Source organism: Podarcis muralis, chromosome 8 (assembly GCF_964188315.1).
Source record: "Podarcis muralis chromosome 8, rPodMur119.hap1.1, whole genome shotgun sequence".
Taxonomy (NCBI): Eukaryota; Metazoa; Chordata; class Lepidosauria; order Squamata; family Lacertidae; genus Podarcis; species Podarcis muralis.
In genome coordinates, this window is record NC_135662.1 from 2,928,282 (window position 1) to 2,951,936 (window position 23,655).

At 46.4% G+C, this 23,655-nt stretch overlaps 1 protein-coding gene across 1 annotated transcript in view; it reads right to left on the bottom strand.

Moving 5' to 3' along the window:
- ZC3H3 (zinc finger CCCH-type containing 3) overlaps positions 1–23,655 on the bottom strand; it is a 269,723-nt gene that overhangs the window by 162,028 nt on the left and 84,040 nt on the right. Inside the window, exon 4 of the mRNA XM_028736023.2 lies at positions 13,476–13,632. Coding sequence (XP_028591856.2) covers positions 13,476–13,632 — 157 coding nt within the window. The remainder of the gene's footprint in view (positions 1–13,475; positions 13,633–23,655) is intronic.

A 23,655-nucleotide genomic window follows, 5' to 3' on the forward strand; every position in this document is an offset into this window, starting at 1 on the left:
TGCCCAATTCTGGGGCTTGGGCTGTCCCACAATCCTGATTCCGCATTGCACCCAAGCTCAGGTCTTGGCAGCGCATGGGGATAAGTCAAGACCAGCCCCCAGATGCCAGCTCCAGTTGGGAAAAGCAGATTGAACATTATAAACTGTCTTTCGTTGCTGCAGGAGGGAGGAGAGCGCACTGAGCATTCAAAAGATTAATCCACAGCTTTGGCAAAAGAGCTGCTACATTATTTTATTTTTATTATTAAGAAGCCTCCAACTACTAGCTAACAGAAAATGGATTATGTTAGGCCAGATGTCAGGACTTCTTAGAAACAATATGGGGTTGTGTGTCTCTCACCATCCTCATTAAAAAGATTAAGAAGTACTTCCTCTAAGAAGGGGGAGAAAACACACATTTTAAAGAACTACAGCCACTGTTTTCTCCTTGTCTGTAATATTTCCAATCCCAGCAGATGAATTTCACTTTAATGAGATGTCATTTTTAGAGAATGGTTTTAACATCCCTTCAAAAAAGTCTTATTCCTAAACCTTTATAAAGCACGTCAAGATTATTAAAACAAAATTTACCAGAGACAAATATATATATATATTTTAAAAATTAAAAAAAAAAGTTCTGAAAACCAGCCATTTTGCAGAATCCATGACACAGCTGTTTTTTCAAATGTGATGGAAAAGGCTTTCCGAGTTATCTGCTTAAACACAAGGTTTCTGTTTACTTCTCACTTTCTTATCAAATGAATTTGGAAAGAAAAGGAAAATGACAGGAACTTTAAGGACATTAGTCACATTTCAGCGCCCCTTCAGATTAGCGCGCCAGAAGCTGAAAAGAGTGAGAACACACACACACACACACACACACAGAGAGAGAGAGAGAGAGAGAGAGGGAGAGGGAGAGAGAGAGAGAGAGAGAGAGAGAGAGAGAGAGAGAGAGAGAGAAGTGGTGCACATTTAGAGCTCTGGCAAAACACACAATTTTGGATTCCAAGGGCAGGCGACGAACAGTTTCACAAGGCCTTCCGAGAGCCACTGGACATGAATTGAGAAAAAGGCAGGCATTCAGAGGTTCCCAGCCAAGTTCTTCCAGCGCCCACTGAGGGGTCCCACACCTAAAGCGGTTTCTCTGCCGCCAGGATGCCCAGCGAGACCACAAGAAAGGAAAGCACTTTGCTGCTTGCTCTCTCCAAACGCCAGCACTCGCTACTGCCTCACCCCCACCCCCGGTGAAATATAGATCGCCACGTCTCCGTGATGCATTGCACGCTGGAATCACGCAGTCTCAGCACTTGCCGGCTAGCTGGGACCCCAAAACCCGGCTCTCCTGCTCATAAATCCCAGCGTGATTTAACAGGCCGAACCCCTCGCCAGGCTCTGCGTCAGGGTTCCAGTTTCCCCTTGCAATAGCAAAGTGTCGGCAGAATGGAGAAGGGCTGCACAGCTCTTTCTTCCAGGATGAGGGAAAAGCCTATCGGACACCACACCATCCTTTCCTGCTGTGCTATGGCACCCTGTCGTCTACAACTTCATTCTCTACAACTTTATTAACATCTATCTACAATCCCACTAGCATCTCTCGGTATTGTGAATAACAAGGAACTTACCTTTTGTTGGTATCTTCATGAACTTATTTAAAAGACTGAGTTAAGCATTTGAAAAATCTATTGAAACCAGACATTGTAAGTTCATTTTAGGCTGGGTAGTTCTCAAGTCTCTGTGGCTTTCTTTAATGTTTTGTATTTTTCTCAGAAGGTTGCTAAAGTATGTATAATTATTGTTCTGTGTATATTAATCGCCGAGATGCGGGTGGCGCTGTGGTTTAAACCACAGAGCCTAGGACTTGCCGATCAGAAGGTCGGCAGTTCGAATCCCCGTGACGGGGTGAGCTCCCGTTGCTCGGTCCCTGCTCCTGCCAACCTAGCAGTTCGAAAGCACAAAGTGCAAGTAGATAAATAGGTACCGCTCCGGCGGGAAGGTAAACGCCGTTTCTGTGTGCTGCTCTGGTTCGCCAGAAGCGGCTTAGTCCTGCTGGCCACATGACCCGGAAGCTGTACGCCGGCTCCCTTGGCCAATAGAGCGAGATGAGTGCTGCAACCCCAGAGTCGGTCACGACTGGACCTAGTGGTCAGGGGTCCCCTTTACCTTTTATATTAATCGCCAACGTGTTGCATGTCGCACTACTTCTATAAGCAGCAAAGGTTGCATTTTTCTAGTGAATTTTTGACTGGCACAGGGTGCCCAACAAATGTGGGGAAGCTTTGGTCCTAGTGCAATCCTGCCCCCTTGCCCAAGTGAAATATATACATGGTACAATAAGAGCAATTAGCCTATATGGAAAGGAGCCACTTCCTCTGTGTAAATAGTTTTTTTGGCCACGCTTATAGGAGCCATCGTCTCCAGTCATTTGATTTATTAGTAAATGTAGATAGTAGCATGCAGGCACAACTTTAAATTCAATGTACACTCAATGTATATCATGGTTAGTTATTAATGCTAGGAGTAAAGATGTTTTAAAATGATTTGAAAACTATTCAACTATTAAAATGGTTTTTTTAAAAAAATTCCCAAGACACACTTCCAGAATTGTCTTAACAAAACAATTTGGCTTGGAAATTGGGGCATTCAGCTGGTGAATTTAGAACTCGTTGCCAAGAAGCAGTGGCCAGCTGGGGAAAAACAACACTGGCAGCTTTTGTCGTTTCAGAAATTACCTGTAAATTCCAAAACTGGAATTCCAAAACTGGGGCGGGCCAGAGCTTACAGGATGAAAGTAAGAGGACTGCTCTTTTCCAAACAAGTTTCTGAACTCCTCTTACTTAAGAGAAACTGTCACCTCCGTTCAGCATCCTCAAAAAGGCGTCTTCATCGAGATGTCACAAGGCATAATAGCAATTGGTTTTATCAACCAGTTAAAAAGGCAGATATTTAATCAGCTGTAAGATATTTAATCAAGACGAACACACGAGGAATGTTGGGTCTCGCCAACTGTCAACTCACAAAAGTACTTTTAGACGTGCAGACCAGGAGGGAACAAGCAGGATTGGCAAAAGCTGTTGGCTTGCAAGGGAGGAAAACACTCGCAAGCAGCCTCCTCCAGCCTTGAAGCATGCAAGTGGTGCAACATTCGGGGCAGATGTCCTTCCCTCGGCTAGGCTAAGCAGCAGGACTATGAGCCTCACTCACAAACAGAACACCTGCTGGCACTTCGACACACATCTAGCTGGAAATGCAGTGTTAGAAACTGAGACATGAAAGATAGGAGCTAGATGGCACCCTAAATCTAGGTTATGGGCGCCACAAAGGAATGTCTAGGCGCGCTGCCCCTTCAGCTAAGCGGGACGAGAAATGGAAGGGGGTCCGTTTCTCCTGCCGCTTCGCTGAAGGGGCACTGCGCAGAGAGGGGGAGATTTATTTTTTCTTGTTCTCCCCCTCTAAAACTAGGTGCGTCCTATGGTTGGGTGCGTCCTATAGAGCAAAAAATACGGTATACCCCACCCATCTGGCTGGGTTTCCCCAGCCACTCTGGGCGGCTTCCAACAGAACACTAAAATACAATAAAGATTCGGGACAGAAAAAGGAAGCACTTCTTCCCAAAGCACAGTTGAACTATGGAATTCATGGAGGAAAAGGCTTCTGGCCATGATATCTGTGCAGTATTTCTAACGCCAGAGGCAGGATGGGGAATAGGAGTGGAGAGGGAGTTGTTGAGCTCAGGACCAGCCTGCAGGCTTCCCAAGAGCATCTTGTTAGCCACTACGGTGGAGCAGAAAAGCCTTTGGTCTGATTCAGCTACAGGGCTCATTTTATGTTGCCAAAACAGCCGGGTGGCGTGGCACCCAAAAACTTCCTTAAACCCAGTAATTCAAGCGCTGGCCCCCCTCACGCCATCCTGAGCAGGTGCTGAAGTGCTGAACTGCAGCCCAGGACGTCTGTCACCTTCTCTTCCTTTACCAAATATTGCTTAAACGGGGGAAACAAATCTAAGTTATTAGAGCAATAACAAACACTTTATTTTAATACCTTCAGCAATTTCATAATGGGTTTTGCAGGAGCAAAATATTTAACTGTAATGAAGTAAATATGAGTCTCAATCTAAATATTGCTTCAGCTGCCTGGATCAAAGCACAAATTAAAACCAGAGTGGGAGGAGGAGAATCTCGGAGTCTCATTTTGGTCCCTTTAATTGCCACCGGCCGGCCTTTCGGGGGAGACGGGGAAGAAAAGGAGGCCTGTCTCTCCACGACAGCTTAAGAGAAACTGACCTTTTAGAACAATACGGTCTCGGTACTTCCGAAAAACACAATCTGCACACACAGACACACACCTCTCATTCCCCGGCTTCCCTGGAGGAACTTAAAATGGGGATTGGAGAAGTGTCAGCAGAAAGGAGGAAAAGCAGAAAAGGGAAAGCTCCCAGGGAAAACTCCGTTTTTTCTGCCAAGATCCAGATGAGCACAGGGCCAATGATGGGAAAAATCTGCCTTCGCAACACTCATACCCCTCCCTCCGGGAAAGGAACGGAGAGGGAGCGATCCATGCATCCGCCCGGGCCATTACCAGCGAAGCGTGAAGGCAGCGTGTTCCCAACATGTCTTTTTCCGTCACAGCAAACAACAGTCAACAGTGAAGAGAACTGCCAAAATCGAAAGAGTACTTAACTTTTGGGGCAGCATAGCGCTTGTTCTCTCTGCGAGAGCGCCTGAAACCAGCTTCCGAAACCGGGACACGTCTGCAAAACTACAGGGACTCCTCTAGGTAACAAAAGCCGCGGCGTTTAGCCCACCAGGCAAGTCAAATGGTGTGGGTGAGAGTGATGCGATACGATAACCTTTATTGTCATTGTCCCATACAGAACAACGAAATTTAAAATCTACATCAGACATTCAAAAACTAACAAGCCTGCTATCCCAGCTATCCCAGCCTGGTTAGCCCCCTAAAAACTCTGATACCCCATTTTTAAATACAATATACTCCCACAGAGACTACCTTACACTGCGTTTAAAACCAAAATTGCATTTGGGTAGAAACTGTTTCTCAGGCGGCTAGTCCTAGTCTTTATAACCCTGTAGCTTCTTCCAGGAGGCAGAAGCTGAAAGAGATCATTTCCGGGGTGCGCACTATCCTGCGCTATCTCTGCAGCTTCCTTATGGCACCTGGAAGCGTAGATTTGATCCAAGGTGGGAAGAGTGCACCCAGTTATTCTCTCCGCAGTCTTTACAACCCAGGACAGCATTGGTTTCCCCGATGCCTCAACATGTGACAGGAAGGGCTGACCCAGGTGGCGATCAGCAGCCCCCACCCCCCACCCCGGAAACTGGGACACCAACACTAGCTCAAAGGCCAGTGACCAAGGAGTGCTTGCATTGAGTTGCATACACACAAAGGTTGTGGGGAGAGAGAGGATTTTCATTCTGGTGCCTGAGAACTGGGGACATTTTTGCAAAGGGAGATTTCTTAGAAGGGGCAAATAGGACTCAAGGGGTGCAGCCTTAGGACGGGACCCAGGTTCAGATGCTGACTTGGCCAAATAATAATAATAATAATAATAATAATAATAATAATAATAATAATAATAATAATTTATTTATTTGTTTATTTATTTATTTATTTATTTATTTATTTATTTATTTATTATACCCCGCCCATCTAGCTGGGCTTCCCCAACCACTCTGGGTGGCTTCCAACAAAATATTAAAATACAATAATGCATCAAACATTAAAAGCTTCCCTAAACAGGGCTGCCTTCAGATGTCTTCTAAAAGTCTGGTAGTTATTTTGCTCTTTGAAATCTGGTGGGAGGGCGTTCCACAGGGAGGGCGCCACTACCAAGAAGGCCCTCTGCCTGGTTCCCTGTAACTTGGCTTCTCGCAGCGAGGGAACCGCCAGAAGGCCCCTAATGCTGGACCTCAGTGTCCGGGCAGAACGATGGGGGTGGAGACGCTCCTTCAGGTATACTGGGCCAAGGCTGTTTAGGGCTTTAAAGGTCAGAACCAACACTTTGAATTGTGCTCAGAAACGTACTGGGAGCCAATGTAGGTCTTCAGGACCGGTGTTATGTGGTCTCAGCAGCCACTCCCAGTCCCCAGTCTAGCTGCCACATTCTGGATTAATTGCAGTTTCCGGGTCACCTTCAAAGGTAGCCCCACGTAGAGCGCATTGCAGTAGTCCTAGCGGGAGATAACCACAGCTTGCACCACTCTGGAAAGACAGTCTGCGGGCAGGGAGGGTCTCATCCTGTGTACCAGATGGAGCTGGTAGATAGCTGCCCTGGACACAGAATTGACCTGCGCCTCCATGAACAGCTGCGAGTCCAGAATGACTCCCAGGCTGCGCGCTGCCCCAAGGAAGTGTGCAGGTTGAAAACTTCCTGCCAGAGTGAACCGCCTGAGAGACCTAGCTCCCAAGCTGCTCTGTGAAACTGATAGGCATAGCTAAGCCGGCATTGCCACTTTTTTTCTTTTTTTTTTTTTAAGGAGGGCTCTAAAATTGGTACTTCCATGCCCCACTGTGCTTCACATACAATCAATGCACGGCTTATTGTACTTATCCTAGATACGGGTCGGTAGCCGTGTTGGTCTGCCGTAGTTGGAACAAAATAAAAAAATTCCTTCCAGTAGCACCTTAGAGACCAACTAAGTTTGTTATTGGTATGAGCTTCCGTGTGCATGCACACTTCTTCAGATACCTGGTTAAGTACAAGACATCCTAGTTAACTTGTGGAGGATCGCAGCAGATAAAGTCATCAGCGATTCCACTACTGCCAGTTTCATTAGGCAGCTGCTCCCCTCTCATAAGCTGCTCTGGAATGCCTTAATTGCACCATTCAGTTGCGTCCATTGTTCAGGAAACCTTGGAAGATCACAATGACTTTCCGGAGCACTCTGGCTGCGCTCGGGTTTCATCCTCAAATGCAAGAACGGTCACGATACCACAGGCCGTGATCATTTATCTACACACCGGCACCGGCACCGTTCACTGAAGCAGCACCGATCGAAAATCACCCCCCAGGATTTGGTCCCAAGTGATTTCTCAAGGGCACCAGAGAGACCCACGGATTTCTTGTGCCCCACTCTTTTGCAGCCCCACAATGGAACGTAAAAGGTGGGGAGGGGGAGGAACTCCCCGAAGAGATAAAGGGGGAGGAGTGTGAAAGAAGCCCAATCAATAAATCTCAACCTCATTGGAGCTCTTATTAAGTAAATTAATTTAAGTTAATTTAACTCGATCATGACTCCCGATCACAGTGATTTAGTGAGGGGGGAAATTGCATTAGGAAAGGCGCGCACACCAGATAGAAGAACGGAAGAAAATTAGATCCACTTAGCAATGTGAATTAATATGGAAATAGCAGGTGTAAATTTAACCTTATCAAGAGAGTGAAAATTATCTTCATAAATTTGTAGAAATAGCCCCCGAGCTGCTTATAAATCTATTTAAAACAAAAATATTACAAAAGTGCAGTAAAATTAATTTAAAATATACTCCCATCTATCGCCTGCAGAAAAGTCAGTGGCAGGGCGAAGTTTAATGCAATCTAGCAATAAGGGGAGAAAGCAAGAAATCACCAAGGGGTTTAGCACTGGGGGTCGAGGGGGGGCAGGAGAGAGAAGGCTGAGGATTCCCCTCTCCTCTCTCCCCATCCCTCTACCCCTGGCACCTTACTGGAGGCACATTTGTCTTTTGCCTCTAAACAATTACTTTACGGTAGAAGGAACCTCTCCCGACGTGGGCATAACGCCCCAGCCAATGTGAAACAGAACAAAGCAAAATTAGACCCTGTGAAGAGCCTCACTATGAGGGGAGCAGGGCCTCAGTCACCATCACTCAGACAACCCTGAAGTGGGTTTGGGGGACGCCATATTCCTGCCGGCTACACGTGAGGAGGCTGTGCAAGAGGTAAAACACAAAGAGACTTTGCAAGCTGCAGCCAGAGAGACCATAGCTGTCAGCTTTCTTGCGAGGAATCCTATTCGGGGATTTCCCTTTAAAAAAGGGAAACGTTGACAGCTATGCATATAGACATCCTGAGCACTGACAGGACTAAAGTGAAATTGCAGAACCTGGCACTTTTGCTGCAGGTAATATTCCACAGCAAGCACAAGAAACATGCATTTGTACAACCAGGAAATACAGGCCGAGGGAGGAACTTCGATGAACTGATGGTAGCCGTGAGACTTAAAACCAGATATCCCAGATCACGGAGTCCACTGAGTTGAAAAGTGACAGCAGAACAGGGCCAGGATCTGGAGCAAACATTAGCCTTTTTCAGGCATTCAAAGCCATGCAGTAGCTTCTGTGAGAACAAATGTGTGTTGCACATTTCAGCTCCTCTCCAAGGATGTTGAGGGCACACCTGCAGTAGGGTAGCTGACTATAATAACAATAATAATAATTTATTATTTATACCCCGCCCATCTGGCTGGGCCTCCCCAGCCACTCTGGGCGGCTTCCATAAAAACCAAAAATACAGTAAAATATCACACGTTAATAACTTCCCTGAACAGGGCTGCCTTAAGATGTCTTCTGAATGTCAGGTAGTTGTTTATCGCTTTGACATCTGGTGGGAGGGCGTTCCACAGGGCGGGAGCCACTACTGAGAAGGCCCTCTGCCTGGTTCCCTGTAGCTTTGCTTCTCGCAATGAGGGAACCGCCAGAAGGCCCTCGGCGCTGGACCTCAGTGTCTAAGACCGCAAAGGTCAAGGATAGCAAACGCTGTGCTCCCCTGGTGTTTTAGACTACAACTCCTGCCGCTGTCCAGGTGAGCTGGAAGCAGAAGCGCTAAGGCAAAAATTAACCTTTAAAAATTGACCTTTAGGGCCCTAAACGGCCTCAGTCCAGTATACCTGAAGGAGCATCTCCACCTCCATCGTTCTGCCTGGACACTGAGGTCCAGCGCCGAGGGCCTTCTGGCAGTTCCATCGCTACGAGAAGCCAAGTTACAGGCAACCAGGCACAGGGCCTTCTCAGTAGTGGCACCCGCCCTGTGGAACGCCCTCCCACCAGATGTCAAATAGACAAATAACTACCAAACTTTTAGAAGACATCTGAAGGCAGCCCTGTTTAGGGAAGCTTTTAATGTTTAATAGGTTATTGTATTTTAGTGTTCTGTTGGAAGCCGCCCAGAGTGGCTGGGGAAACCCAGCCAGATGGACGGGGTATAAATAAATTATTATTATTATTATTATTATTATTATTATTATTATTATTATTATTATTATTATTATCAACCTGCAAGGAGTATCCTTTTTCTTCCCTCCCAACAACTTGTTGCGTTGGCAAGTCCTAGAACTACTTGTGTTGGAGGGAAAACCTATCACAGAACTCCCGCCCTTCCGTTTACAATCTTTGCTCATCCAAGAAGCACTTTTGTCCGGATCTCTCACTGAGCATCTGTGGCCTTCCTACACAACGTGCAAAAAGGGGGGAGGCGAGGGAGAGAGAAAACACGCAAACCAATCTCCTCCGATAAATGGGCAGCATTTGCAGCGGATGAGGTAACTGAGGAAGAATGGTCATTTCAGCAAGACACCCGTGGCACGTGAAGGGAGAGAGGAAACTGTTTCAATCAAGATAGGCTTCTTTCAACGGACTTAAATAAAGCACGGAGAGTCAATCAATAGTGCTGGCAGAGGGGGAGAGAGAGGGGGGGGGAATGGACACACCAAACCTTAGGGTGGATGCAAAGAAACATAGTAATCTGCCTTGCACTGAGTCAGCCTATCTATCTCAGTACTGCCTACACTGACTGGCAGCAGCTCTCCAGGACTCTCTCAGCCCTTTCTGGAGATGTCAGGGGTTGAGTTTGGGCTCATGCTGCACAATGCCCATGTGAAGAACGGCTTCCACCCCCCGGAGACTGTCCGAAAAAGGCTGGCTGCATCCCCTGTGATGGACTCCCCAGTGATACCCGCAGGAAATTTACTCAGGAAGCAAGGACACAACAAGGATATCGACAAGAGATGCAGCTGGTAAACAGAACCTGGGACAGGTACCCATGTGATGGAAGCAGCAGTTAATCTATAGATATAATAGTCGGTCCCATGATGCTGGAATGGAGGCAGTGAGAGATTTTACTTTCTTGGGCTCCATGATCACTGCAGATGGTGACAGCAGCCATGAAATTAAAAGACGCCTGCTTCTTGGGAGAAAAGCAATGACAAACCTAGACAGCATCTTAAAAAGCAGAGACATCACCTTGCCAACAAAGGTCCGTATAGTTCAAGCTATGGTTTTCCCAGTAGTGATGTATGGAAGTGAGAGCTGGACCATAAAGAAGGCTGATCGCCGAAGAATGGATGCTTTTGAATTCTGGTGCTGGAGGAGACTCTGGAGAGTCCCATGGACTACAAGAAGATCAAACCTCTCCATTCTTAAGGAAATCAGCCCTGAGTGCTCACTGGAAGGACAGATCCTGAAGCTGAGGCTCCAAGACTCTGGCCACCTCATGAGAAGAGAAGACTCCCTGGAAAAGACCCTGATGTTGGGAAAGATGGAGGGCACAAGGAGAAGGGGACGACAGAGGACGAGATGGTGGGACAGTGTTCTCCAAGCTACCAGTTTGACCAAACTGTGGGAGGCAGTGGAAGACAGAAGTGCCTGGCGTGCTCTGGTCCAGGGGGTCACGAAGAGTCGGACACGACTAAACAACAAAAATGATGCTGCAAATCTGCAGGGCCCTTTGGGAAGAGGTGGGGTAAAAATAAAAAGACCTAGGACAGAGGAATGACACAACTCTTAGAGCCAGATCAGCTGGAATGTGCCTGTGTGCTTTGCAAAAGGAGTATCTGTTCACACAATCTTGGGAATATCCATTAAGCCAGGGGTGTCAATCACATGGTCAGGGATCTCACCAGGCCCTGCCAAGGACTGCCTATCCAATGCCAGATTTAGGGGCAGGTGATCAGTCCGCCTAAATGCAACGTTGCTGCAATCAACATCACTGATATAAATCTCATCTGCGTCAGGATTAAAATAAGAATAAAGTAGGGCTTTGTGACTTGGCTTTAGCAGTCCGTACGTTTCCTCCTCCAGAAGAATTCAGAGTTGCAAATGAGTGCAATACCCTCCAACGGAAAACCAGCTCTTGTTTTACAATAAGCACGAATGATCTTCACGTATACGATGTCTCAGTCTTTCCCCCTTCATAAACAGAATCTGTACTTTCCATAAAGCTATTCTTAAGCGGGCTGGGTGGGATAATCAATTGTTTTAGGAAGGTAAATGCTGTACTCCAATTTTAAATTCTTGAAATAGCAATTGTTTTGATACTGTCAAGTGTTACTAAATTGCTGGTGACAGAAGTTCCCAGATAAAGCATCTGGTTCTTAATTTTTAAACTGTTTTCAAACTGTAACAAATACTGTATAATCAGCTTTTAAAAAACGGGAATATCAGCATTTTCTTTTATTTCACCAAGTAATTGAGGAAGTTTATTCTATTTGATTTTAAAATTCATTCTCTCCCACCCACCCCCTTTTTTCAAGCCAGCTGCCACACTCATTTGCAAAACTTTATAATATAGTTGAGCACCTTAAACTAATTGCTTGCAATTTGCAACTGGTCATCCGCTGAAGGGATCTTGTAACGGAGGGAGGTTTGACAGGGATGACAACCTCTATAGAGCATGGGGAGAAAGAGGCAACTTATTCAGGCTGGAATTGGGAAAGCTGGAAGGGGGAAACAGAAAAATGAATAAAAGCAAATGCTAGCAGAGGAATAATGAAATCCTATAAATTCCTCCATGCAGCCTGCTCCCAAGAAACCGAGGGAGACTTACCTATGAGAACAAGCACATGGGATTGGGCTGAAAGTACGTTTTCTAACACTGGGAAGCCTCAAATATGAATAATACTTATATGCCACATAATCTGAAGAACCCCTAAAGCACAATAAGGTGGTTACAAAAATAAAAATCTATACATGCAACGTGATGACCAAATATTGATCAGCTACTGATGCGAAGGCTGAGATGACCACCAAACCCAAAGAATTCATTGACAGGGCAGGAGCATATATCAAAAGCAACAAATTTTGTTTCCATGGTTTAGGTTTTGTTACCTTCTTAGGGAAGTTTGATACAGTGGTGCCTCGCAAGACGAAAAGAATCCGTTCCGCGAGTCTCTTCATCATGCAGTTTTTTCGTCTTGCGAAGCAAGCCCATTAGCGGCTTAGCGGATTAGCGCTATTAGCGGCTTAGCGGGCTTAGCGGATCAGCTGATAAGCAGCTTAGCGGTTTAGCGGATCAGCTGATAAGCGGCTTAGCGATCAGCTGTTAAGCGGCTTAGCGGATCAGCTGTTAAGCGGCTTAGCGGATCAGCTGATAAGCGGCTTAGCGATCAGCTGTTAAGTGGCTTAGCGGATCAGCTGTTAAGCGGCTTAGCGGCTTGGGGGAAAGGGGGGGAGGAAAAAAAACCTGCAGGAACTTGCAAGACATTTTCGTCTTGCAAAGCAAGCCCATAGGAAATTCGTTTTGCGAAGCACCTCCAAAACGGAAAACCCTTTCGTCTAGCGGGTTTTCCGTCTTGCGAGGCATTCGTCTTGCGGGGCACCACTGTACTTTATTGTGTTTTTACTATTCTGCTGGGAGCTGCCCAGAGTGTCTGGGGAAACCCAGCCAGATGGGCAGGGTGTAAATAATAAAATTATTATTATTATTATTATCATCATCATGGCATCCCTCCTCTAGCCCAAGCTGTCCAGAAAGAGACCAACAAAATCAGAAGTTGTTTGACAGGTGCTGAAGAACCACACTAATGGCCCCATGGCTTTAGGTATCTCCTAGGTCAGGGGTCAGCAAACGTTTTCAGCAGGGGGCCGGTCCACTGTCCCTCAGACCTTGTGGGGGGCCGGACTATATTTTAGAGAGAGAAAATGAACAAATTCCTATGTCTCACAAATAAACAACAACAATAACAATAACAACTTATTAATACCCCGCCCATCTGGCTGGGTTTCCCCAGCCACTCTGGGCGGCTTCCAACAAAATATTAAAATACAATAGACCATCAAACATTAAAAAGCTTCCCTAAACAGGGCTGCCTTCAGATGTCTTCTAAAAGTCTGGTACAGTGATACCTCGGGTTACAGACGCTTCAGGTTACAGACTCTGCTAACCCAGAATTAGTACCTCAGGTTAAGAACTATGCTTCAGGATGAGAACAGAAATTGTGCTCCGGCGGCGCGGCGGCAGCAGGAGGCCCCTTTAGCTAAAGTGGTTCTTCAGGTTAAGAACAATTTCAGGTTAAGAACGGACCTCCGGAACAAATTAAGTACTTAACCCAAGGTACTACTGTAGTTGTTTTTCTCTTTGACAGCTGAAAAAGTTTGCTGACCCCTGCAATAGACCATCAAACATTTCCATCGCTCATAAGAACAATGTGATGTGGCCTTTTTTAGCTGATCAGCCGTTGTAAACAGACGCCCACTATAACATGCTACCAACACTGGAACAATGGTCAAAGCTGTGTCGAAAATTCTACCTGGATGTCGAGAGCCTTCTGGACTTCCAGCTGTGAGCGGGGCTGCCAAAAGATGCCGCAGAGGCCGAAGGAGCAGAAGTTGCCGCCTTCTTCACAATCCGGTAGCGAGTGTTCACCACTTTATTGGCTGTGGGGCTGGCAAGAAGGAAGCTGGAGCCTGGGATTTAAAGAGAGAGGAGGAAGAAATTAACGCAGGCCTGAAGAAACATGTAGAACAAGACTGGGGCCATGGAAAAAAGGATCAACTCTTTGCTGAAATGCATAGATACGAATCCTTATCCACACATACATACATACATACATACATACATACATACATACATAAATACAAAATGGAGCACCGTTTAATAAAACAGAGCCCATGGTTATAATATCCCTCAATAGGTTACACTTTTGACTACTTTCCCCAAGTGCAAAATGGTCACAACTGTGAACCCAGGAAGAGCATTACAGGATCAGGCAGTTCTCACAGCAGCTGAAAGCAAAAATGTTCTCATTGTCCTTCAAGTACAGTGGTACCTCTGGATGCGAACGGGATTCGTTCCGGAGCCCCGTTTGCATCCTGAAGCAAACGCAACCCATGTCTCAGCGTGCGCGGGTTGCGATTCACCTGTTGTGCGCATGCCGCCACTTTGCACATGCACGAGTGGCGAAACCCGGAAGTAATGAGTTCCGTTACTTCCGGGTCGCCACGGAGCACAACCGGAAAATGCTCAACCCGAAGCTACTTCAACCCAAGGTATGACTTTATTACAAGATAGAGCAGGAATTTAAAACCACATTAGAAACATCAGAATATATTCTCTGGCTAATCTATCTCAAATTTTAAATCTGGTAACAAACATTGTGAAAGGGTTTTGAAGAATGGACAGCAAAAGGACAAGGAGGGAACCAACTTTTTTCCTCCACCAGTGGTTTTCATCACAAAGATGCAATCGTACATACTCTGCATAAACTGAACTGATGGTTGTCTTACACTGAGTAAGACCACAGGCCTATCTAACTCAGTATAGTCTAGACTCTAGACCAGCCTTCATGGACCTGGTGTCCTCCAGATATTCTGGACCACAAATTCCATCAGCCCAGCCCGCAAGGATGTGCCTTGTAAACCAAAAATATCTGGAGGGCAGCCGGTTGGCAATGGTTGGTCGAGACGCCAAGGTCTCCAGCAGAAGCCTTTTCCTAGACCTGCCATTTAAGCTATGCCAGACTTCCCGAAGCTGGTACACACCAGCTGTTTTGCACTACAACTCCCACTAGGCTGGGGGAGACGGATATATAGGCTGAACATTTGGAAGAACATCTTAACAGCTCGAACAATACAGCAGGGAAGCAAGATTCCAGAGGAGACTGCTTCATTTCTCTCCATGGGAGCGTTCAAAGAAAAGGTTGAACAGGTTTCTATCAGAGGGAAGCTTCAAGCGGGCATTGGACTAGAAAACCCGTGAAGTTCCCTCTGTGTGCTCACCAGGAGCAGATTGTGAAACTACAGAACGCTGCCCCGTGTCTCTCCATCCTAACCCGCCCTCTATAATCAAGCCTTCAGCAACCTCCAAGGGCTGCTTCTCATCTTTGTTGCCTGAACTTGAAAAGATTAGCAGAAAGATGCGCCTGACTCTTCAGCCTGCTGCTTCTCTGGAGATCCAGGCACAGACCTCAGTGGCGTTTTGCCAGCAACTGCTGCCTTCCCCCAAACCAAGGACAACACAGTCAACTTCTGCCAAAGGGAAGCACCCAAACCCAACTCCATCATACCTACAATGACAACAGACCCACTCAGCACCACCTCTCACATCTAAGCCCCGTGTCTTTCGATCCCCAAGTGCCACAATATCCCTCAGCTACACTTCTCACTGTGAATTCCCACAAAGCCCCTTGCCCCACCTCTCTGCCCCCTGATCAGATGAACAGCTTTTGTTCTTCCCTTGTAGCATGTGGCTTGGCTCACTTGCCTGAGTCATCTAGAGCAACCGGCTCTGTCCTGCAGGCATTTCACTCTGGCACTGTGGCCAGCCTCCCCTGGTCTTTGGACTGAAGCACGTCCAATTGTGTGGGCTCGTCTGTGATTGTGTGGGCCTTCTCCTATATTGGGGAGCAGGGAATGATGACCTTCTGGCTCCTCCAAGGATTCCACACTTATAAGACATTGGGGAGCAGTGGGTGCCTAGCCTGCCAGCCTTGAATATTACAAAGGCTTCCTATCTGTGCTGTGGAGTGTCTTTGGACACATTTTGCAGTCATTTAGAAAGAACACCTTTATCCGCGACATCTACACTCCCAAACAGATTTATGTATTTAATCATTTCTACTTTCACAATATTTTGCAATGTGATATACACACCATTTTTTCTGCTGAATGCCCCATGCAATTAACAGCTATATGTTTGATTCTGTTTCTTCCCCTTCTTGATAGCCAGCAATTTTTTTCCACAGCTTTAAGGAATGCATCTAATTGCCTGACTTTTATAACATACAGCTATAACTGCCCAGATAATTAAAGCTGACACTACATGCTGAGACGAAGTCTGCTGGTTTTATAACTGATTTGAAGAGATGACTCTTCCCCCACCCCTCTCCTCTGGGAATCCTCTAATTAAAATTATTGCAAGGTGGAAAGTGGAAAAAAGGAGGCCCATATATATCTATATCTTTTTTTTCCTTCTGAATGTCTTCTGCCTGCCTTGGGAAATGCAACCTTAATATTCCCTACTAGCTAAGTTAGGCAACTTCTAAAAGGCAATCTATCAGGAGCAGCACCAAATGAAAGTCCACAGGCGATTGCTATGGGCTGGTCCCCTTCTCTAGAGAAGGGGCCAAACTTTTGCCCAGAGGCAGGTAGCAGACACCATGAGCCTGGTAACACACAATTTCAGGCCAAGTTAAGTAGAACTGCTGTTGTTGTTTAGTCATTTAGTCGTGTCCAACTCTTCATGACCCCCTGGACCAGAGCACGCCAGGCACTCCTGTCTTCCACTGCCTCCCGCAGTTTGGTCAAACTCATGCTGGTAGCTTTGAGAACAATGTCCAACCATCTCATCCTCTGTTGTCCCCTTCTCCTTGTGCCCTCCATCTTTCCCAACATCAGGGTCTTTTCCAGGGAGTCTTCTCTTCTCATGAGGTGGCCAGAGTCTTGGAGCCTCAGCTTCAGGATCTGTCCTTCCAGTGAGCACTCAGGGCTGATTTCCTTCAGAATGGAGAGGTTTGATCTTCTTGCAGTCCATGGGACTCTCAAGAGTAGAACTAGCTAAGTAGAATTAGCTCCTCTCAAACCAGGAGGAATCATCCCCTCTGCGTTACCACCAAACCAGGTTCTCTAACAACTCAGCAGGATGACTTGTCTGCTTCACAAACCTTCACTTCTAGGAAGCATCCTTATAACCATTGGTCCATCTTGCTCAGTATTGTCTACACTGACTGGAAGCAATGGCTCTCTGGGTCTTCAGACAAGGAGTCTTTTTTCAAAGCCCTACCTGAGAGACTCAGGGATTGAACCCAGGACCTTCCTGCACGCGGCGGGGATGCTCTCCCCCCGAAGCAATGGTGGTGGCCCTTTGCCAATCAGTTGTGTGAATCAAGAGTCACACAAGGCAAGTCACACCCAGAGCGGCAAAGCTATCTCCTGGAAAGAAAAGAAGCAAAGAGAGCCACAGTAGAACCTCCATGTTCAGATGCAGTGCACCTCTTTCTGACAGATGCCATGGACAAGCAAGGGAAGACTACTGAAGTATCTGACTGGTCTCTGCTGGAGACAAACTGCTGGATTAGAGGGGCCTTCAGTCTGAACCTACAAGGCAACTCTTATGCTGTGATCAAGAAGGGACTGACAGAGGAAGAGTGAAGGGAGATAGCAAATCTGGGCTATTTTTGCTTCTAAAAGTAAAGAGTTTGGAGTTTGGACTTGATATCCCGCTTTATCACTACCCAAAGGAGTCTCAAAGCGGCTAACATTCTCCTTTCCCTTCCTCCCCCACAACAAACACTCTGTGAGGTGAGTGGGGCTGAGAGACTTCAGAGAAGTGTGACTGGCCCAAGGTCACCCAGCAGCTGCATGTGGAGGAGCGGATACGCGAACCCGGTTCCCCAGATTACGAGACTACCGCTCTTAACCACTACACCACACTGGTAAGGGGGCCCCTGACCATTAGGTCCAGTCATGGCCAACTCTGGGGTTGCGGCGCTCATCTCGCTTTATTGGCCGACTAAGCCGCTTCTGGCGAACCAGAGCAGAGCACGGAAACACCGTTTACCTTCCCACCGGAGCGGTACCTATTTATCTACTTGCACTTTGACATGCTTTCGAACTGCTAGGTTGGCAGGAGCAGGGACCGAGCAATGGGAGCTCACCCTGTCGCAGGGATTCAAACCACCAACCTTCTGATCAGCAAGTCCTAGGCTCTGTGGTTTAACCCACAGCACCACCTGTGTCCCATTTTTGCTTCTAGAGTAGGTCTAAAACAGCCTGGGGGATTAAGGTGGGTCTTGGGCATGGAAAGTTGGAAGGTGGCTGATATAGACAGAGATGGTCTGCTGGAGCTTTGCTCAAAGCTGCCCTCCGGGAGTTTCACAGTGGTATCCAAAAAGTTCATCCCATTCACACCCAGTGAAGAGACCCAAGTCCTACTTAGCTCTCCCACTACCTTCCCAGTGCTGGCAAGTCGTTGCTGCTTCTCTCCTCCAGCCTTGTGACAAAGTCAAATGAGACCCAGTGAAATCAATGGGCATGATGAACTTAAGTCCATTGGCTTCATTGGGACTACATGGAGCATGACTTGGCTGAGATACCACCCGCTGCTTTCCGGGGCAAAATTCTACCATGATACTTCAGTGCAGCGACAAAAGTCTACTAATAGCTGCATTTGCGGCATGTTTGCATATCGCCTTGAGAAATAGAAGGCAAATAATAAATTAATAAGTAACAGCTACTTGGCTCCCGAGAAAAGAGAATACTGTACATTATCAAATGGAGGCTTGCAACCTTGAGCACTAGGAAAAATGTGAACAAAGGTTGGCTCTGAAAGCATTGTATTTGGGGGGGGGCGTGTTTTTGTTTGTTATTGTGGTCTGTATTTTTGTGTTTTTATATTGTAAACTGCCCTCTGATCTTCGGATGAAAGGCAGTATAGAAATGTAATAATGATAAATGGACATTGCAATAATACAAACACACCAGTCTGCATGGATTGGATAATTCCACATTGCAAACCACTTAAGAGATTTTCGTACAATCAGGCGATGTGTGTGTTGCAATTGTGTGTGCGCGCGCACCTCTCTAAATAAATAAATAAAATAGAATTTTTGGACTCCCATCGACAAAGCTCCATGCTATGCCAGCATATCCGCTTTCCAGGGGTTCCTCACAAGAAGACCTATAGCTATAATTTTACTAAGCCATTGCCAGTAAGGACTAATAAAAGAAGAGTTGCTATAAAGTATATTAAAAGACAAAAAAGGGTACATTAAGGTAATGTTAAGTCTCATAATTCCCACAAAAGGCAGGAAGTTAAAGCTGTAAGTCTGGGCTTAAAAGACCTTCTGTTGCCTTGTAATAAAACACACACTAGCTGAGGGAAAAGGTATATTAATCAACCTTCTGCAATATCTGTCCCCTGTTAATTAAGGATTGTTTGCAAGTGCTTCTGCTCTTACCTACTGCAAGAACGAAAACCAGCTCCCAGAGTAACCTCGGCTGGCAAGAGAGAGTAAACCTGCCCACTCCTGAAGAAAGCAGTGAATTTTTATTTTATTTTGCCACTCCATCCCTCGGGCTCATGGTAGCTTACAATCCAAAAGCATCATATAACACGATGATGTGAAGCAAACATGAAACTGAATCTTGACAGGAGGACGGGCAGGTGCTGCTGATTGACAGGCCATGCTATTAATTGAGAGGATGTTTTTGGACTCCCATGTGGTCCAGTCCCTTCCCTTGCTCTTCAGGTCCACAGCCAGAGTGCGGAGAGGGATGCATCTCTTGTGAAGATCCAGACACAAAAATTGATGTTTTTGAGCGATTTTTAAGGGAAATTGCCAAAAACGACACTCCAACGATTTCTGCCTGGACACTGTTTCCGACATCCGAATCCTGGCTATGTCTGGGAAATTCAGGACGTATTGCAACCCTCGCACTGTGCTCCATGAAGGCAGCCCCTTAAAACCACTGAGAAGCGAAACAGCTTCTCTACAGCTGTTACGGCTTCTCCTAACAGAAGCAGGTTGCAATACCCCACTCTAGAACTGCCCTGCCTTCTTTTCTCCCATGCACCATTCAAAGTATGGGGCATGATCTTAAAAGGTTCTAGACTTGAGACACAACCTCCTCCCAGGTGTCCAGTTGCAATTTCAGTGGTAAGCAAAGGAACCCTTCTATTTTTATCATCACACTACTGAGGAGATTTCACCCCTCCCATATCCAAGAATCTGCTGATGTTCTCTGCTGATTCTCGAGAGAGGAGGGGGCGGTTTCTGCTCTCTACTTATTCCGCTCCAGCCTCACATCAAAGTGTCGGGGAGAGAGAGAGACTGAGTGTTAGAGAGAGATTGTGTGTATAAGATAAGGTTGCTGCTAAGAGCAGCTGCAGACACTCAGTGCAGTTCAGCTTTTCATTTAGACCTCATTTAGCTCTGTATATAGTTGTGTATTATAGTTGTAGATAGAATAAAGAAGATATTCTACAGAGCTGCTCTCCGAGTCGTTTATGCTCTGCTATACTCTGCTGTGCGATGACTGTCTTCTTGTGGAAGTGAATCCGGTGCTCACAACACTAAGCTGTGAGTCCACAGCACTTTGACCTGTTCCTGTGCAGAAGGTGGTCTCTGGAAGTGCTACCCAGCTCGCCTAGCCCAGTCGGGGCTGAAGTGGATGAGTCCAGTTGGTGGCACTGGCTCAGGGGCGATGCTGACAACTACAAAGAAGAGCTATCCTCCAGATCTGAAATTCCCTCCCTTTGGAGATTCACCAAAATCTCAACCTGAACATCCTTTGGACATGTTGTTGAGGATCTTTTTAGCTTTGCGCTACTTTCAGAATCAAGCTGGTTATACAGTCTGGCTTTTTGATGGCTGCAATTGAAAGTGGCAGTGTGGGCTGCAGAACAGCAAACTCACTGCTAGATTAAAGATAAAAGTAAAGGACCCCTGGGTGGTTAAGTCCAGTCAGAGGTGACTATGGGGTGCGGCACACATCTCGCTTTTCAGGCCCAGGGAGCCGATGTTTGACCGCAGGCAGGTTTTCCAGGTCATGTGGCCAGCATGACTAAACCACTTCTGGCACAACAGGACACTGTGATGAGTGCCAGAGTGCAATGAAGCACCATTTACCTTCCCGTTGCAGTGGTACCTATTGATCTACTTGCACTGGTATGCTTTTGGACTGCTAGGTTGGCAGAAGCTGGGACAGAGCAACAGGAGCTCACCCCCCTTGAGCAGATTCGAACCACCAACCTTCCGATCGGCAAGCCCAAGAGCTCAGTGGTTTAGACCACAGTGCCACCCACATCCCCAAAAACTCATTACTAGAGTGACATCAGCTGCAGACTTGCAGGATTCCCAGAGCTCAATCAGTAAAGTAAATTATTTCAGCAGAATAATAACAAAAATATGTTATTAGTTATCTTGAACCTCCAGTTACTGTATTTTTCGCTCTATAAGACGCACCAGACCACAAGATGCACCTAGTTTTTGGAGGAGGAAAACAAGAAAAAAAATATTCTGAATCTCAGAAGCCAGAACAGCAAGAGGGATCGCTGTGCAGTGAAAGCAGCAATCCCTCTTGCTGTTCTGGCTTTTGGGATAGCTACGCAGCCTGCATTCGCTCCATAAGACGCACACACATTTCCCCTTACCTTTTTAGGAGGGAAAAAGTGAGTCTTATAGAGCAAAAAATACGGTAGATGTCAAAGAAAAGCACAGAGGGAAAGCCGAAAAACTGAGCCAAGAACTTAGACCAGGTCTTGCCAACTTGGTGCCCTCCAGCTGTTCTGGACAGCCAAATGGCTAGAGGGCACCACGTTGCCAAAGGCTGGCTCACAGCAATGCCAGGAATGCTACCAGCGCTGTGCGCCTCTTTGAACAGTGACCAATTCTCGTTCCTACTTCCCCATCCTTATTTGCTTTGAGAAATTCCCTGGCACTAACTCACTCCACAAAACACACCAGTCACATTCCTCCTGTCAGTCTCCAGGGCATCCCTTCTACAGATCAGCTTCCAATTTAGCTGTCACTCACCAAGCAGCCCATTTTGCTAAAGAACTTCATTCCAGCACTCACAAAAGCGTCAGGGCAGCCTTTCTCCAGCCCCCTTCTATGCCATCTAGTATTTCGGCAAATCCTGTGCAAAGGGCTTAATTTAGCAACATTTCAGCTGCAGCTCAACAAGCCCATCATTTTATTCTTCCTGGGGAAAACCTTCAAAGGAAACCCTTCTCTCAGTGTTCCTTGCAACATGTCTGAAAGACAAGTTAGATTTATTTATTTTATAATGTGCACCACACTTTTGTGGAAAGCAAACTGAATTGACCTACTCTCTCTCTCTCTCTCTCTCTCTCTCTCTCTCTCTCTATATATATATATATTGGTGTCCTCGGGTGTCTTCCCGTGTAAAAGTTGGGGTGTCTAGGCGACGTTTCGACGAGGTCTCACTCGTCATCTTCAGGCTGGTGCTTTCGGCTTCTTGTTACTGGAACAGAGCAGGATCTCAGTGTTTGAGTTCCTATAAATACTGTTGAGGGGTGTGGTGTATAGCCTCCAATGTTCTGGGCCGAGAGGAAGTTCCCAGGCTAGTGTGCCTTTTCTTCTTTTGTTCCTTAGTTGCTTGAGGGATATCTTGAGTGATTTCTTGAGTGATATCCTGAGTACCACTTAGGTGGGTCATTAGGTGTGGATTAGTTGCTAAAGCCTTTGTGTCTTGACCTCTTGAACTTTGTGAAGAGTTTTTCTGAGAAGATGGCTGTAGTTGTGCTCTGGCTTGGCTTCGTGTATAGGGGCGAGCTGTGGTTTTGTGGCCTGTGCCAGCCAGATCTGTGTAGGGATTGCAGGGGGGTGCAGCATCCGGAGGTGCCATCATGGTTTGGCTACTGGATGGTGTCTGTAATTTATCTGTGGAGAGGGTCTGGGTTTGGGTCTGGTGTGGTTGATTGGTGATGGCGTTCTGTGTGCCTCTGGATCTGGTGTCAGTTTTTGTGGGGAGGGCTAATTTCCAGATGTCTGGCAAGCGGGATGTGTCGTCACGCTTGTTCATGTTGTGAGGGTGTTTTTCTATCTCGATGGCTTCCATGATTATTCTCTTGTGGTGATGTTCCATGTTAGAGAGCAATTTGGAATCTGCAAAATTAATTTCGTGTCCTGTTTCTTTCATGTGTTGGAAAAGAGAGGAAGTTTTTTCTTCTTTTTTGACGGCATTCTTGTGTTCTGCGATACGTGCATTTATTCGTCTGTTTGTTAGTCCAATGTACGTGGCTGGGCAGACTTTGCAGGGTATTTCATAGACCCCTTGGTTTTCCAACTGGATTTTATCCTTGGGGTTTCTGAGGATATTGGCTATCTTTTGGTTGGCGCAAAAGGCTGTTTTGATATTGTGTTTATGGAGGATTTTGCTAATTTTATCTGTAGTGCCCTTGATATAAGGAAGGAGGGCCATGCCATTGTTTTCTTCTGTGTCTTGGTTTTTGGGGGGTGTTTCTTTTTGGATTAGCTTCGTAACCCTGTTTTGCTGGTATCCATTGGCAATTAGCACATTTGAGAGATTCTGTAACTCAGTTGTCAAGTGGTCTTTGTCAGCCAGGCGTTTGGTTCTGGAGATGAGAGTCTTGGCTACGGAGTTTATTTGTGCAGGGTGGTGGTGTGATTGTGCATGTAAGTAGCGGTTGGTGTGTGTTTTTTTCCGGTAGATAGTGTGTCCTAGGGAGCCATCAGGTTTTTTGTAGATTAGGACGTCTCTTTTCCAACACATGAAAGAAACAGGACACGAAATTAATTTTGCAGATTCCAAATTGCTCTCTAACATGGAACATCACCACAAGAGAATAATCATGGAAGCCATCGAGATAGAAAAACACCCTCACAACATGAACAAGCGTGACGACACATCCCGCTTGCCAGACATCTGGAAATTAGCCCTCCCCACAAAAACTGACACCAGATCCAGAGGCACACAGAACGCCATCACCAATCAACCACACCAGAC